The 16,731-nt window shown below is 48.5% G+C and overlaps 1 protein-coding gene across 3 annotated transcripts in view; it reads left to right on the forward strand.

Moving 5' to 3' along the window:
- Positions 1 to 15,519, forward strand: part of LOC144823685 (protein mono-ADP-ribosyltransferase PARP14-like) — a 1,720,771-nt gene extending 1,705,252 nt beyond the window's left edge. For all 3 annotated transcript variants that reach the window (XM_078682415.1, XM_078682413.1, XM_078682414.1), the window contains exon 18: positions 15,130 to 15,519. In XM_078682415.1, coding sequence (XP_078538541.1) covers positions 15,130 to 15,416 — 287 coding nt within the window. In that variant the 3' untranslated portion in view covers positions 15,417 to 15,519. The remainder of the gene's footprint in view (positions 1 to 15,129) is intronic.
- The last annotated feature ends 1,212 nt before the right edge of the window (positions 15,520 to 16,731 follow it).

A 16,731-nucleotide genomic window follows, 5' to 3' on the forward strand; every position in this document is an offset into this window, starting at 1 on the left:
TTCCAATTACCATGTTCGAAGGTGTGCGTGTTGGATGTAAAAGGACCCACCACACAGTTGCCACATTTATGGCAGGCCACAACAACCAGAAAGTGAAGAAAGGCAATGCAGTCTTATAGCAAAAGCACACTGGTTGCCTTCACAAAATGGCTACCAGCCACATGGCCAGGCAGGCCACAACAACAATAAAGGGAAGACAGACAATGCAGGCCTATAGCAAAAGCACACTAGCGGCCTTCACAAAATGGTCGCCAGCCACATGGCCAGGCAGGCCACAACAAGAAGCAATAAGCCAAGAGGGACAAAGGAAAGAAGACATGCAGGTCTATTGCAAAAGCAGTACCACCACCACAAAATGGCCTCCATCCACATGGTCACACACAGAAACAACAAGCAGGAGACCAGGAAAACAATTAACTCAAGCAAGCCTATATGGACACAGACTTTAAAAAATGGCCCCTGTCCACACGGGGAGGCTCGCCAAGGCAAATGCTGGCCCACTATTACAAACACACTCACACACTGGCCAGACAAAGGAGGAATGCTAAACAACACATCCACCCCAGATGTTGCCTTCCTGACAGAGACCAAGTGGAACAACTCCTCAGCACCCGACATCGCTATAGCTATCCCGGACGGCTACAAGATCTCTCGCAGAGACCGCACCAATGGAGTTAAAGGAGGAATCGCCATCATCCACAAATCCACCCTCAAGGTCTCCACCCACTCAGACGATATACTCAACACCGCCGAACACACCTGCACTTCCAGATTCACACAGATCACACCACCACCCTCAGAGGTACCTTGATCTACAGACCCCCGGGACCCCGACCACAGTTCAGCAACTCCATCGCCGACCTCGTCAGCACTCACGCACTCGCCTCCACGGACTACATCCTCCTCAGGGACCTGAACTTCCACCTCGAGTACAACAACACCACCTACTCCACCACCCTGATCGACAACCTCGGCCTCAGACAACTCGTCTCTGCACCCACCCACGCCGCTGGCCACACGCTTGACCCCATCTTCTCGGCAAGCCCCCACTTCTCCTTGGACCACACCACCGAACTCCACTGGACCGACCACCGCTGCATCCACTTCACCTACAGGAAGCCTACCACACACCACCGCACCCAACTGATGCCCCGCCGCTGCTGGAGCAAAATCACCAAAGACCAGCTAACGACAACCCTCGCCCAGAACCAACCCACCGACCCCGACACCGCACGCAACCTCAGACAATGGATCGGCGACTGCGCCAACACCCTCGCCCGCTCAAGAAACCCTCCAACAGCCGCATCAGCAAGAAAGTCAACTGGCTCACCGAACAACTCCAGGCCTCCAAACAAGCATGCCGGAAACTGGAGAAGAAATGGCTCCGCGAACGAACACCGGACAGCTACACGACCCACAAGACCCGCAGACACCACCACCTCATCAGATCAGCCAAAAGATCCTCATTCAAAGACCGCCTAGACAACAACGCACACAACAGCAAAGAGCTCTTCAACATCGTGAAGGAACTCGCCAACCCTAGCTCCAACACCAACGATATCCCACCCTCACAAGACCTGTGCGACCTGCTGGCAACCTTCTTCCACCGCAAAACCACCGACATCCACAACAGCTTTAACGTCACGACCACCCCGACAACAACAGTTTCCATCCCCCCCCCCCCGCGACCACCACCCTCTCCGTCCGCCTGCTCTCCTGGACCAACGTCAGTGACGACGACACCTGAAAGATCATGAACTCCATCCGCTCTGGTTCACCGTCAGACCCATGCCCACACCCCATCTTCAAAAAAGCCGATACAGCCATCGCACCCCAACTCCGGAAAGTGATCAACATCTCCTTCGAGACAGCAACCTTCCCGGAAAGCTGGAGGCACGCCGAGATCAACGCCCTGCTCAAGAAGCCTAAGGCGGACCCCAAGGACCTCAAGAACTTCCGGCCCATCTCCTTGCTCCCGTTCCTGGCGAAGGTCATAGAGAAAATCGTCAGCAAACAACTGACCCACTACCTCGAGGAGAACAACATCTTGGACCTGTCCCAATCCTGGTTCCAAAGCAACCACAGCACCGAGACCGCTCTCATCGCCGCCACCGACGACATCAGGACCCTGCTAGACAATGGAGAAACAGCAGCCCTCATCCTCCTAGACCTATCAGCCGCCTACGACACGGTCTGCCACCACACACTACAAATACGCCTCAACGAAGCCGGGATTCAAGAGAAGGCCCTGGACTGGACCACTTCCTTCCTCTCCGGCAGATCACAGAGCGTCTGCCTCCCCCTTCCTCTCCGAAGCCAACGAGATCTGCGGTGTACCCCAGGGCTCTTCTCTCAGCCCAACGCTGTTTAACATCTACATGGCCCCTTTCGCCCACGTCGCCCATCAACATCTCTTACGCTGATGACACCCAGCTGATCCTCTCCCTCACCAAAGACCCTTAGACCGCCAAGACCATTCTCCATGAAGGAATGATGGCCATCGCAGAATGAATGAGGAACAGCCGACTGAAGCTGAACTCTGATAAGACGGAGGTCCTTATCCTCGGATCCACCCCCTCAGCCTGGGATGACACATGGTGGCCGACCACACTGGGAACACCTACCGACCACGCACGCAACCTAGGAATTATCTTCGACTTCACCCTCTCCATGACTAAGCTGGTCAACTCTGTCTCCTCCTCCTGCTTCAACACCCTCTGCATGCTCAGCAGGATCTACAAGTGGATCCCCACTGAAACAAGAAGAACCCAGGCCCTCGTCAGTAGCAGGTTGGACTACAGCAACGCACTCTATGCTGGAATCCCGGCCAAACTCCTGAAGCGGCTTCAACGCATCCAGAATGCCTCGGCACGTCTGGTTCTCAACACCCCCCACCGCAGTCACATCACCCCCCATCTGAGACACCTACACTGGCTTCCCGTCAGCAAGAGGATCACCCTCAAACTCACCCACGCACTCAAGGCATTCCACAACACCGGACCAGCATACCTCAACAGCTGACTAACATTCTACACCCCCCCCAGCTCCGCTCCGCCCCGCCGGCCTCGCCCTCGCCGCAGTCCCTCGCATCCAACGAGCGACCTCCGGCGGCAGATTGTTCTCTTTCCTCGCAGCCAAGACCTAGAACACCCTCTCCACCCACCTACGGCAGACCCAAGACCTGCTCACATTCAGAAGGCTTCTCAAGACCTGGCTCTTCGAGCAGTAGCAGCACGCCCTCACCCCCAGTGCCTTGAGATCCTCACGGGTATATAGTGCGCTTTACAAATACTGTGATTGATTGATTAAGCTTTAATGCAACAATGCCAAAAATGAAAATCCAAAGGGCTAAAAAAGGTTTGCAAGTTACAACCACACACATCCAACAAAGGTATTTGTTATTATTATTTATTATTATTAAAAAGTGAAATGCCAAAAAAAAAACATTTTGCATTTCAATCGAATCCCCTCCATGCCCTAAATGTGTTTACATTCAAAAGCCATCACATAAACAGTTGTTTCATGTACCCATGAGTAGCTCTGGGCCTACTGGCTGAAAGGCCTATTGGCAGACTTCTGGGCTAGTGAATTAAATACATCTTGCAAATTGATTTCAAAAGTTGGAGAAAATGTAGTTTCCTTTACAAAAGAAAAATAGATGAGAAATTACATACAAAGAAACAACTAGGCCCCTACTGAAACTACAGGCTACCCACCACAATATATTTTAAAACAATGATGAAAAGTACAAAAAAATGTTGGTGTAATGCCCCAATCAAACAAACGACACCAATTTTCGAACTTGCATGTGAAATTGCAAATCCAAAAGTCCTCAAATCCAATAATATATGATGCTGCAGACAGAGTGATCCTTCCAGCTCCAAAGCCAAATGAAAAGTGAACAGGAGCGGGACAAAGCACCGGGAGGAGCATGTTGGGCAGGAACAGGAAGTTGGAGACTGGAGCACTACCTTCCTCTTCAAGACAAAGGGCTCCTTGCACAAAAAAGTACTGCCAAATGTCAATCTGAGGAGTTTTTTTGAGGAGATTGCAAATTCTGCGTGTTTGGGATTGCGATCTTCACCAAAGTTCCGATGGCGGGCCCAAATTACGTGTCCGCAATCGCACACTCTCACGGAACCGTGCGGCCAGCTACCAAATCTCATGGCGTTTGCGAACGGATGGGAAATATCGTCAGCAAACTGAGGCATCCCAGTAAGTTGCGCCCATGCGCGTGAAAATGCATTTCAAGCTTGCGAACACCTAAAAACCTCTGCTCCGCTGCCGAGCACGGAATTTTTGGTAACTATGCAGAGTTGCCAAAAATCAGAAAACTCTGCGAGAGGAGATGATTTTACTCTCAGGGTTAGTAAATACAGCTCATTACCTACGAATGACAGTTGAACTCCATCCGGTCTAAAAACGGGAAAATCTTCTTTCTTTATGTCAGTGTGTTCTAACCAACCTATACTATTAATGATACAAACACAATGCATTTCCCTATTGACTTTGTGTCTAACCCTCTCAACTCCAGTGAATTTTTCAGCACTATGACACTCTTCTAAGAGTAGCGCAGTCACTATCGTCCCGGCCCAGGATTTAACCTCAATTTCTAAATCCTTTTTCATCTCTTTAATCAAACCCAAACCTGATAACTGAACTTAGTCATTTTCACCCAAATGTAAAAGCAAAACATCTGAGTACATTCTAACTGAAACCAAATTAGATAACCACTGTAACAGCAGTCTCCATTTCATACCCTTACCCCCCACCAATCAATCTTGATTTTGTCACTGTGGAATAAAGAATTTCCTCAAGAAGGCCGTTTTTCTGTTTTTTTTTCGCTACCCACAAGAATGTCCAACTATCCAAATAGTAAAGAAAGCTGCTGCAGGACTCGCCATGCAACCCAAAAGAGAAACAAGAATTAACAAGCACATAAATGCTAAGCATCTTCAATGTCCTTAATGTATCGCAAGCAACAATCAGAGGACCACTGTCCTATTCTCTTTACAGCAATGAGGTAAAAACACAGTCTTGCTGCTTCAGAAGCAGCACCAATTCTGAAAGAATAAGTACCAAAATGTGAAGGATCTTCTCCAGTGTGACAAAGAACTTTCCTCATCACCCAAGCTACATTGAGGCTGAGAGTCTTGCACCGTTTTGGTGTTTGAACACAAGTCCTGAATTTGCTCCACCTACTGCCCGGAAATCCTGCCAAGAAATCACTAGACATGTTATTCTATTAATTTTATTAAGTGTTACTTTCGTACCCTTACCTGTCTTAGAGTGTTCCAAAAATATCTGAATTGTTTCGCTTGAGGCGGATACATCTTTAACTTCCAGACCATCTAAATGGCCCCTACCCAACAATTCCAATATCCTAAAGGCACCAAAAAATAACCAACACATGCATAATCTAAATAGCAACTGCTCAAAAACAGGGAAACATATGAAAGGAAGGATCCTAACTATACAAAGCAATAGTGTAATTGAATCCGAATCCCTAATAAACTCAAACCAGCTAACTTACCAGAAATTGTGGTAGCTGAAACATTCTTCTTAATATTATACATAATTAAACTGAGCATGTCATCTCTGCGCAGCCATAATCCTTGTTCATCTTGAGACCTACGAGATGCACTCATCCCTAGAAGTTCTTCCCAAGCTCTTCTATAAGCTGTCCTAGTACTCACTGTCAAAGATTTCTCCACCAGATCAAGCATTCCCAATCCGCTAGCTCCCATACCTCTTTTGACACCTGTGTTTTTTGCACATCTGCTCCGGGCGCCAAACCATGCATTGACATTCACAGACAAGCTGTGAGGTCATGAAAGATGATGAATTATGCTAAACTCCCCCACTGCTTTTTCAGGGACTACCAATTGTGGGGAAATAATTAGTTCAGGTAAAGGCCATTAAGTAAAAGGACCTGCCATTCATCCGTCTGCCACTTCTTTACCCAGCTTCTGACTCACAATCTGAGGTTGTTCTTTGGTTGATTTTAAGTGGCCAGCAAACCTGCGTGCCCTAGGACCCTGATAACCAAGTCAAAAACCTTTTTTTAAATCCCAATCCAACCTTGTCGCCTCCTTCATGTTAGGGTAAAATTTTAGCCAGAAACTAAAACTTTTTAATCTAATTGGAGTGAAAGCCCTTGTAACCAGGTTGAAAGGATCCACCCTTGCCCTAACAACAACTTCTGAAGTTTGTCTGGTCCCCAAAGCATTGAAGGATTGCATGTTTGCCCCCACATTTTGAACACTTGTGCTTGTACTTACAGGGGTTCCATGGACAATACCCTCTGTTAAAGCTCCTGCAGGACCCAGAGTTGGGATTTTGTCCTCTATTCCATGTCTTCCCCACTTTGCCCCCAAGGTAGGCCTGTCAAGAAAGGGCCAGTGCAGAATCGCTAAACTGTTTGCTGTGTGCAAGGTGGGGGGATGTGTTTGTGGATACATCCATTGCATCCATAATAGATTGTCCGCTTTCTGCCAAGGTTTATCAGGGATTAGGACAATTTGAGCCCGAAACTCTTCATCGTAATGTAACCATGCAAAACCCCCAAACTCTGTGTGGGTCTTATGAATGATACCAATATACTTGAATATAGACGATGCTCGCTCAGGGAACTTCTCACAGTAGACACTGGCAAATATAAAAAATGCCGATGTCCATGTGTCAATTGTTGTGGGAACCCTCTGTATTTTAGCCAACTCCCAGTCTTCATTTCCAGACTCATCCTTAGATTGCATCTTTCTATGAAGTAGCTTGTATTCGTCTACAAATTCACCCCTCCAAATTTTCTCTTTAGTTGCATTGCTCAGATGAGCCTCCAATAGCATAGATAACCCCATGCAAGACAAACATTTCAAGACATCAGTTTTTCTCTTTTCCCCCACCCTCTTCAGATTTTTTATCTTTGGCCAAACCCGACTGGGATATCCCCTCAATTACCTCCTTGGCATCTTCTTTTGCATTATTCCCTTGCTCTTTCTTACCTGCAGACACGGACTCCTCATTGATTGATTCGGTACCTGCACTTTTATCCACCACACCAGGCCCAGATAACTGGAGTGCTTTTTTTTTTAAACGTTCCTTACTATTCCCCCAGTTAATCCACCACTGAGTCTCACCTGTTCTCAATGTGCTGGTTGGTTCTGGAGATGCCCGCCTTGTACTGCCCCTTTCTTGGGCTCTCTTCGTGCCAGTAAATGCACCCCGTAGTCCCCCTTTTGGAGAAAATATTCAAACAAGACCCCACTCGCCCCACCGCACCTTCTATTTTTCAAGATCTTTATATTCTCGCCAACCAGGTATTTCCCTCTCTTTCAATTCATCAATCCCTTCATCATAATCCAACTCACATTCTCATTGATCCACCACACGCATTGAACTCACACCTGGACATTCACCGTCCCTCACACCCCCATCAAAACGCTTCCAATTCTTTGTTTTGGAGGTTGCCACCATAATTTATTTTACTGCATTGTTGGGATGGTTGCACCAAACCTCTCCCTCTCTTCGGGCCGGTCCAACCAGGATGCTTTAGCCCCGGCCGGCAAAATCTTCACTGCATCTGGTATTTCCATGCAGTATTCTCCCTCGATGCTCTGCAAGCCGCCAAAACCTGCAGACTGTGGTCCTGTCTTCGCCTTGCCTTGCACCATCCTTTACTACAACTGCTTCTCCAGGAACCCAGATCCTGCAAGCTCTCTTGTGGCCCCAAAAATTACCTGAAAACTTCATACCTGACTCCTTAGAAAACAATCTCACCCTGGTTATGCAGCGTTTTCTTTGTATTATTATTTTTTGTATAGCCTACATCTTCTCCCCCCACTCCTTGACCAGCCTTTAGCATAGGTGACTGGACTGTATTCACAAAAACATCACCCTTCATGGAGCATTTTATTGCAGGCAGGGTGCTTTCAACACAGGAGTCCTCTCCTTCTGAGTGCTCCCCCTGAAAGGCACTCGCAACTATCAGCTGTTCCCTGCCGATATTGAACAGCCTCTTCCCTGCTTAATGGCGGATGCAGACACAGCATGCTGCACAACGCTCTCTCCCATCGGAGCCAAAACCCCAGGGCTTGCCTTTCACTAGCTAAGCATTTCGATGCAGGCATGCTCACGCGAAACCCCTCCTACACCTACCAGATGAGGCTGGTCCCCGAAGCGGTGACGTAAACACAACCTCATCTCAAGTCCACGTGCTCCTTCTCCTCCCCTTGACAATGAGCACTTTGCAATTTAGAAGTTTGTTTTGGCGATGAACATGCCAGGACTGTCATCGCGACTCCGCTGGCAGCAGCACATTTAGTCCGCTCCATACCAACCCAAGCTTGTGAAAGAACGCTGGATTGAATTAAATCTTCCCTGCCCGCGTCACATAAAACCCTTAATGCCTCCCTCACTGCAGCTGCTTTATCTGCCATAACCAAACCGCCTACTACTAACAAGGCCTCACTAGTAGAACAAGTTAAAAAGGGCTACCCGGGGAGGAGCTACGCGCCTGATCAAGATGACTGCGTGAGCTCTCGGCTCCACCGAGACCGTCCTCCAGCCCTAACATCCTGATAGTTATCCTGCCCTCCGAGTTCGGATATTGACGTCGGAAGATGCGCAGTGCACCCTGCACCGACTCTGCCTCTCCGAGGACGTCGGGAGCCGAATATACGTGCAGCACGAACTTGGGCCTGAGACCGGGGACTGGAGTCCGGGAGCGGCCCCCACGCAGTGCAACAACAGCAGGGACCTGGACCAGAAGTTGCCAGTCGGGTCCGCCCGTCGGGAGAAAGCTTCACGAGTGGAGGCGATGGAGGATACACGGCGGGAGGGGACGGGCAGTGGCACTTGTGGAGTAGTAGCCCCCCCCTCCTCGCGCTAGCATATAGCAGCTGCCGGGCGAGCTCTGGAGGCCCGCGAAACTGCCGCAAAGGTGCAGGCGCCATAGATCAGCTGGGAGGCGGCGGAATAAGCCCCAGGAAAGAACCGGGGTGAGCCAGGGTTCGAGATATATTCCCGCCCCCACCCCGTCCATTTACAGCAAGGACGCGAAGACTGCGGGGGATGCAAACGCCTGCAGTTGCCTTGTTGTGGGCGGGGATTACCCCCGGGGAGCTTTTGGACATCCTGATCCAGTGGTGCAGCCTGCGGAGACAGGGGGAACAGGAGAGTGGTGGTCCCGTGCTGATGCGGTTGGGTACTTGGGGACCCCCCACCCCCTGGCGAATATCACGCACTCTATCCTCATTGGCCGGGCGGTCACGCTGAAGGGCCCGGACCGGACACTGACTGACGTCTCCTGCGGCCAATCCTTGGGCTAATACTGGTGCACACAGAGAGCTGCGCTAACGATGGCGACCAAACCGGATGGTGAGACACATCTCCAGAGTAGCGAAAGGGCAGAAGCAAGTACAGACCAATCAGTTGGGTACATTTTTCACCATAGTACGCGCGCACAGGGTCCCAGGGGGGAGACCGAAGCCCGGTGCACCCCCATGTCCTATGATCTCCAGGGTCCTGAATTTTAGGGATAGAGACGCTATCTTGCAGGCTGCCCTGACGGGGGGCCCCTACAGTATGAGAATGCCGCCCTCTCCTTCTTTCCCGACTTTACGCAGGCGCTGCAGAAGCACCGATGGAATTTTCTTGCTGTCAAGAAGAAACTAAGGCACAAGGGGTTCAAATATGCCATGATGTTCCCGGCGCGTCTGAGGGTAGAGGCCGACGGAAGGGCGTAGCTCTTTGATAACCCGGACATTGTGTCTGACCGGATCGACAGCCGTCCCCCCGATGGCTCTGGGTCCCGAGACCGAGGTGGTGAACAAGCAACTGGGGAACAAGAATAGGTCCGGCACCTATCCTCATGGACAGTATGTACATTGTCAGGTATTGGGAGATGGCTGCTCCATCGGGCTGACGACTACTGCGCAGGGTGAATGGAACTGTAATTTGTCATGTGAGCTCAGAGGGACACTTGTGTTTTATTAGATACGGGTTGGGGGGGGTGGGAACGGGATGCCGGTCTCCCTCCACTTTACTAACTTTAGTTGCATAGTAGTTGTGTGTAGGGCGACAGGCACTCTGCTAGTTGGGGATGGGCAAATGCCGTGGGCAGGGGTGCAGGGAGGGTGCTAGGGGGACAGGGGTTGGATTGATCTTTGTTTATGTTTGTTTTGTTTTGGTTATTTGTTTTTTTCGGCACTAAGGAGCAGCAAAGCAGGGCTGGACACTCTTCAACGGGGGCGGGATGTCACTTGATAGAAGGAGATGAGGGGTCAAGGTGCTTAGCTGGAATGTGAACGGGTTGGGGATAAACTGAAGCGGGCATGGTCAACCAATTCATTAGACGACATGCTCCTGACGTGATCCTTTTACAGGAAACACATTTGATTGGGGACAAATGTATGGCACTGCATACGGGAGGGTACAGATTGGTTGCACATGCTGGTTTCACCTCAGGATCGAGGGGAGTTGGCGTACTGATTAAGAACTCGTTTCCCTTCATGATACAGAACACGTGGACAGATAAGCGGGGGAGGTATGTCGGAGTTTCGGGTCTTTGGTAAGGGGAGGTTGCTACGTTTGTTTCGATACATGTCCCTCCCGGCCTGCAGGCGGACACATTCAAAGACCTCAGGGGGTTTTTCTCATGCTTCCGGTTGGTATCCTGGTGCCTGGGGGGTGACTTAATGCTGTTCTGTCCGGGGAGCAAGATCAACATCCCCCTTGGGCGCTTTGGCTAGCTCTGCAGTGGCTTCCTGAATTTTTGGATACTGTGGGTTTGGTGGATGGCTGGCAGATGCATAACCCTGGGAAAGCACAGTATACGCATGTGTCGGGAGTCCACCACAGTTTGTCTAGAATTGACTATATCCTGGTCCCGGGGGCGCAGGCCCATACTATTCGTGAAATTCGGCACCTGGGGCGGGGGATCTCTGATCCCTCCCTCGTGTGGCTCCAAATGGAGTGGGAGTATGTGAACGTGGGCAGAGTGGCCCCCATTAACCCATAGTATTTGAAAGACCCCCAGACCCACAGAAACTTAGTCAAGGCCATAGACCATTATTTCCAGAAAAATAAGGATTCCGTGGAGTCCGCCCAGACACTATGGGAGGCCTACAAAACGGTGGTCCGGGGAGAGGCATTGTCACTGATAGCTGGGAAAAATATACAGAGGGTGGCTGAACTTGAAAAAGTGGAGGAGGAAGTGGTGAAAGCTGAGGAGGAACTGGCTCGTCTGAACACCCCAGAGGGCCTTCACCTTGTGCGGCTAAAGCAGGATGAGTTTCTCTGTATTGCTAGAGAGAGAGCCAGAGGAGAGAGGTTCAGGGCAGAATCTATGAACTTGGGGATAAGGCGGAAAGGCTGATAGCATGGCTGGACAAGCGGGAATGGGCGTCTCGAGTAGTGCCTGAAGTAGAGGGGCCGGGTTCTGTTGCGGTCACAGACTCGCAGGCAATAGCGGATACATTTGCTGCCCACCTCCTCTCAGTCTATACTGCAACCGGCAAGTTCACGGAAGCAGAAAAAGCGGAATTGCTAAGAGATATACAGCTCCCTACCCTCTCCAATGAAAATAGAGAATATCTGGATTCCCCTATCACTGACGATGAGGTGGCACAGGCGATACGGGGAGTGAACTCGGGTAAAGCTACAGGGCCGAACGGGATCCCCGTCGAACTGTATAAACTAAGCTCCAACAGACTGGCCCCTACTTCCGGTCTATGTTACTGTAAAGTAGGGAGCAGGGGCTGCTGCCATATGACCTACGGGTGGAGAATATAGTGGTAATATATAAGGATGGTAAGCCGAGAACTAGCTGTTCCTCATATCGGCCGATATCACTGTTAAATGTGGAGCCTAAGGTCCTCGCCAAGTTGTTGGCAACGCGGCTGATCAAGGTAATCACCACTCTGATACACCCAGATCAATCGGGCTTTATGCCTCACCGAAATACTGCCCTCAACCTGAGAAGACTACACGGAGTATTGGCCAGAGTGTCCACTATATTGGAGCCGGCAGTAATAGTTTCATTGGACGCCACAATGGCCTTTGACATGGTTGAGTGGCCCTATTTATTTGAGGTCTTAGTCAAGTTGTGATTTGGAGAGGGCTATTGTAGGTGGATTCGGCGTCTGTAGTCAGGCCTGATGGCCCGGATGGTGGTCAATAACCGCAAGTCCCTCGACTTCCGCCTTAGCAGGGGTACCCTGAAAGGATGCCCCCTGTCTCCACTCCTGTTTGCCTTGGCAGTGGAACTGCTGGCGGCTTGGATCAGGCAGGACCGATCCATCCGCGGAATGCAATGGTCGACGGACTGGGAGGACAAGGTATCGCTATATGTGGATGACGTCCTACTGTATCTCACAAACCCTAGGGGCTCATTGAGATGCCTCCTTGATGTGCTGGCTATCCATGGAAGGTACTCGGGATTTACTGTAAATTAGCTCAAGTCGGTGGTCTTCGTCGTATGTGGTGAACCACCAGTGATGCCCAGAGGCTGCCCAGTTCGAGTGGTGTCGGACGGGTTCCGCTACCTTGGAATATATGTGACCTTAGATTCTGCGCTTCGGTATGCAAAAAATCTGGTTCCACCCGTTGAAAGGCTCAAGAATTATGTCGCGCACTGGAGAGCTCTCCCTCTGTCCATGTTGGGCAGGGCTGACCTATTCAAAATGATGGCGCTCCCACGCTTTCTATATGCGCTTCAAAACACGATGGACCTGGTTCTCGCTTCCTATTTTAAAAAAATCGAGAGTCTCCAGAGGCAGCTCTTATGGGACGGAAGGCCACGTATAGCATTCTCCAAACTGACCCTAAACTGGTATGATGGGGGAATTAGCCTGCCAGACTTAAAGAAGTATTACTGGGCGTCTCAATTGGCAGTGATTAATCACGGGATCTATGGGCAGCCAGATGACCCCGGTTATGCCATGGACAGGCGGTTACTCCCTGGGGGGGGGGACTTTACTAGAGAGCTGTACGCGAGGCCTCGTAGATACCCTCTGACTGGGCCCACCATGCATGCTGTACAAGTGTCATGCGGCTCCCGAGCACCTGCAATGGGAGAATAAGCTGACGCTTGCCACGCCACTGTGGAGTTCGGAGGGACTGGGAAACCTCTGGAAGTCCAAGGGGTTCGATAAATGGGACATCATAGGAATATCCCGGATCAAGGACATCTGGGGGGAGGGTACCATACATTCGTTCTCGATATTGCAAGCGCAATATAAGTTGGCAGATACTGAACGTTTTCGTTACCTACAAATCCGCCATTCATTATTAACTCAGGTGCCCGGTGGCTCGTCACTCCCGGAAGCCTCGCCCCTTGAGGATAGGGTGCTAGACTGGCATCTCCCTGAAAAAACGATATCTCTAATATATAAGAAGCTGATTAATAATATGGAGGATCCACTGTTGGCACTAAGAAGGAAGTGGACTAGCGACGGTCTAGAACTAGATGACGAGGACTGGCAGGAGGTGATCTCCTCCCCACGAGTGGTCGCAATCCCGGCCAGGCTGCGGCTAGTGCAGCTCAAGATCTTGCACAGGGTTTATGTTACGGGTCCGGGCCTGGTTGGTATGGGAAGGTCGGAGAGCAGTGAGTGCAAACTCGGGTGTGGGGAGGTGGGAACGCTCATGCACATACTGTGGAACTGTCAACTAATAGAACAGTATTGGGCAGACATCCATGGCATATTGCGGTCCGTGTTGGGGGTGAATCTGCAGCCGGAAGCTCGAAGATGTATATTGAATGTTTGGGAACCCTCAGATCTTAATGCATACACCACACAGTGGGCTACACTTGCATTTATGATAGCTAAACGTAATCTCGCATAATTGTGGGGAGCCGGTCAGCCACCTCGGGAGGGGAAGTGGAAGGAAGATCTGGACTGGTGTATGTACAGAGAAAAGTCGGTTTTCATAGCGAGGGGATGCCCGGAGAAGTGGACCAAGATCTGGGGAGCGTGGAACCGGTATAGAGGCGACATCTGTCTCCCACCCAGCTGTCAGAGGGACTCAGATGCTCCTGATACCCCTTGATTTGTCTCATGTAATATCTGTGAATTATTTTGAATAAGTGATTTGTCTCTGTGATGGAAGTGACAGCCTGGTTGTATTTCATTTGCTGTGAATTGGTCGAATTGTTTAATAAAAAGAAATGTAAAAAATAAAAAAAATCTGTATCTACGAATCCTCTGGTAGATTTTGCTGATCAAGGATTTTAAGAATTCCTAAAAATATAATTTATTGTTTAAAAAAAAAATGGCTACCTCCTACCACAAGACCACAGCATCGGAATGACGCACTAAAAAAAGGCCCTAACGAACACATAAGCCCTACCCCTGCGCAGCCCCAACCAATAGCTGAACCCTAAAGGGCCTGGAATCGATCACACGCCCAAAGCTGCCTGGGGATGGACATCCTACAGATGCCACCCACAGGAGCTCTCATTCGTATCACTGTTGTCTCTTTAGTAAACGTTTTGATGAGCCTTCCGCTACAGGAAATGGTTTGTGCTGAAACTTGTATTCATTAATGATTTTATTGCAGAGGTCAGTGAAGAAGGAATGTTTGTATGAATTTTACAGCACAAAATATAGGAAAAAAGGTTGTCGGTTACTGAGATCACAAGTTGTTGTTGGTGTCAACCAGACCACATCCCTTGTGCGCTTCCCAAACCCTAGTCAGCTGCTTTGTTTTGGGAGGTAGAAATGGGTGAGCGGAGCGCTAAACATTCAGGTAGTAGAGAATTTGATGCATCAAAAAGTTCAATGATAATGGCTACGGCTAAGTGCCACGTTTTCACCATTTTATATTTTTTCTGGATTCCTCAATCCTATATGGAAAATTAAGTCCGAGTGAGTGGCAAACATTGGTAACATGAAAACCAGGGATAGGCAAATTCAGATTTGTATAGTTCACTCATAATCTTGTTTTTCTACGGAAAATCAATGAAGTTATAAATTGGATGTATAAATCTAGCACCTTGCAGGCATGTTTTTTAGTATATTGGTTTAGTGGCATTTTCATTGTTCGGTCTGGGAAGGTGATGGTATTTTTTGGCTGTCACCCGGCTTCATTCACTCGCCTTACAAAGCCTTTCCTTCATTGTCTCCACAGCTGCTGTATACGGAAACGGAACGTATTTTGCTGTCAATGCAAGTTATTCAGCGCACGACACGTATTCTAAACCCGACGCCTCAGGAATGAAATACATGTACCTGACCAGAGTACTTACAGGATTATTTTGCGCTGGACGCAAAGGAATTCTTACTCCACCAGCAAAAAATACTCAAGACCCCACTGATCTGTATGACAGTGTGACGGACAATGTTGAAAACCCTAACATGTTCGTAGTATTTAACGATGTACAGGCTTACCCAGAATATGTGATAAGTTTCAAATAACCAATAAGCATTTTTTTCTGCAGATCCTTGTCCTACCAAAATAAATTGAGAAACCTGAACAATCTCTTAGGAATATGTAATAAACACCTCAGTTCTTTCGCCACCAGTTGCCTTCTTCCAAATATTTTTTTCCCCTATATTTGTCTAATAAACATTGTCTTATGTAATAAATAAATAAATATATATATGTATATATATGTGTGTGTAAAGGACTTTGCCTTATGTTTTGTTTAATTGCACTTTTATGTTCAATTGTAGATAGGTTTGTATTAGTCCTGTACAAATGTTCTGTTGTGTCAGAACAATCACGCCTAATTCCCACATTTCTCATTGTGTTGAAATAGACAAACTTTTCACCTCTTCACATGATGTGAAATCTTACATTGTTTTTACTGGGGAAACTGATTCGGATAAAAAATGTTTTGCCAAGAAACATTTTCTCCTAGAACCAGTTTCCCCTCTGTATTTTTCTGAGCGAGTTTTAACCCACAGAGAAAAGTTACTCGAGATCGAGGAGAAATGTGTGCGGGTAATTTTTCAGCAATTTATTTACCCTTTTTTTTTTCATTATTTATTTAGCATGTATTGTACAAAACAAATCTTCAATTTCACATACCCTTAGTATGCATTAAGGACAGGACTCTTTTGCAATGATACACCTTGGGCAAATCGAGTGAATTTTGACCTGTGCTGGTTTTCTCTTTCTTCTGTTACTGTTGTTAACCCGCAACTGATAAAGGACATGGAAAACGTTTAAATACAAACTATGTCCGCAGAGTACAGTACAAAACCCTCTAAAAATGTCCTCATGAAGAAAAACTCATGCCTAAAATATAGGCAGCTGCACTTTGTTGATATTCAAGAAAAAATATACTTTTTCACAAAGAAAAATATTAGTTATGACAGATGTATGTACTGACTGGGACCAACTGTGACAGAAGTGAGGACAGGAGATACATATGCTTGCGACCTTGGTGTTTCAGGTGGACATGAGGACGTAAACCAAGCCTGAGCTCAAAATTCTGGAGCGCCATACATTAGAAGAGAAATACACAGAGATGGTTCAGACTTGGAGATGAAGCACTATGTTGAACAGAGGGCAGCTTTTAATGGGATGGTAGTGGTGGCTGAACTGGCACATGCAAGATTAGAGGGCATCTAATGAACAGACCGAGATGTAGGAGAGAATGAATGCAAAGACCATGAGAGGGATGTCCCTAAGTGTCTCAGTAGGATATACACTGGTACCATCCGCAAGCACCCCACATGCGCTCTTGAAAATACATACTCATACCACATGGTCTGTGTCTTCCTG

Source organism: Lissotriton helveticus, chromosome 3_1 (genome assembly GCF_964261635.1).
Source record: "Lissotriton helveticus chromosome 3_1, aLisHel1.1, whole genome shotgun sequence".
In the NCBI taxonomy this organism is placed as follows: domain Eukaryota; kingdom Metazoa; phylum Chordata; class Amphibia; order Caudata; family Salamandridae; genus Lissotriton; species Lissotriton helveticus.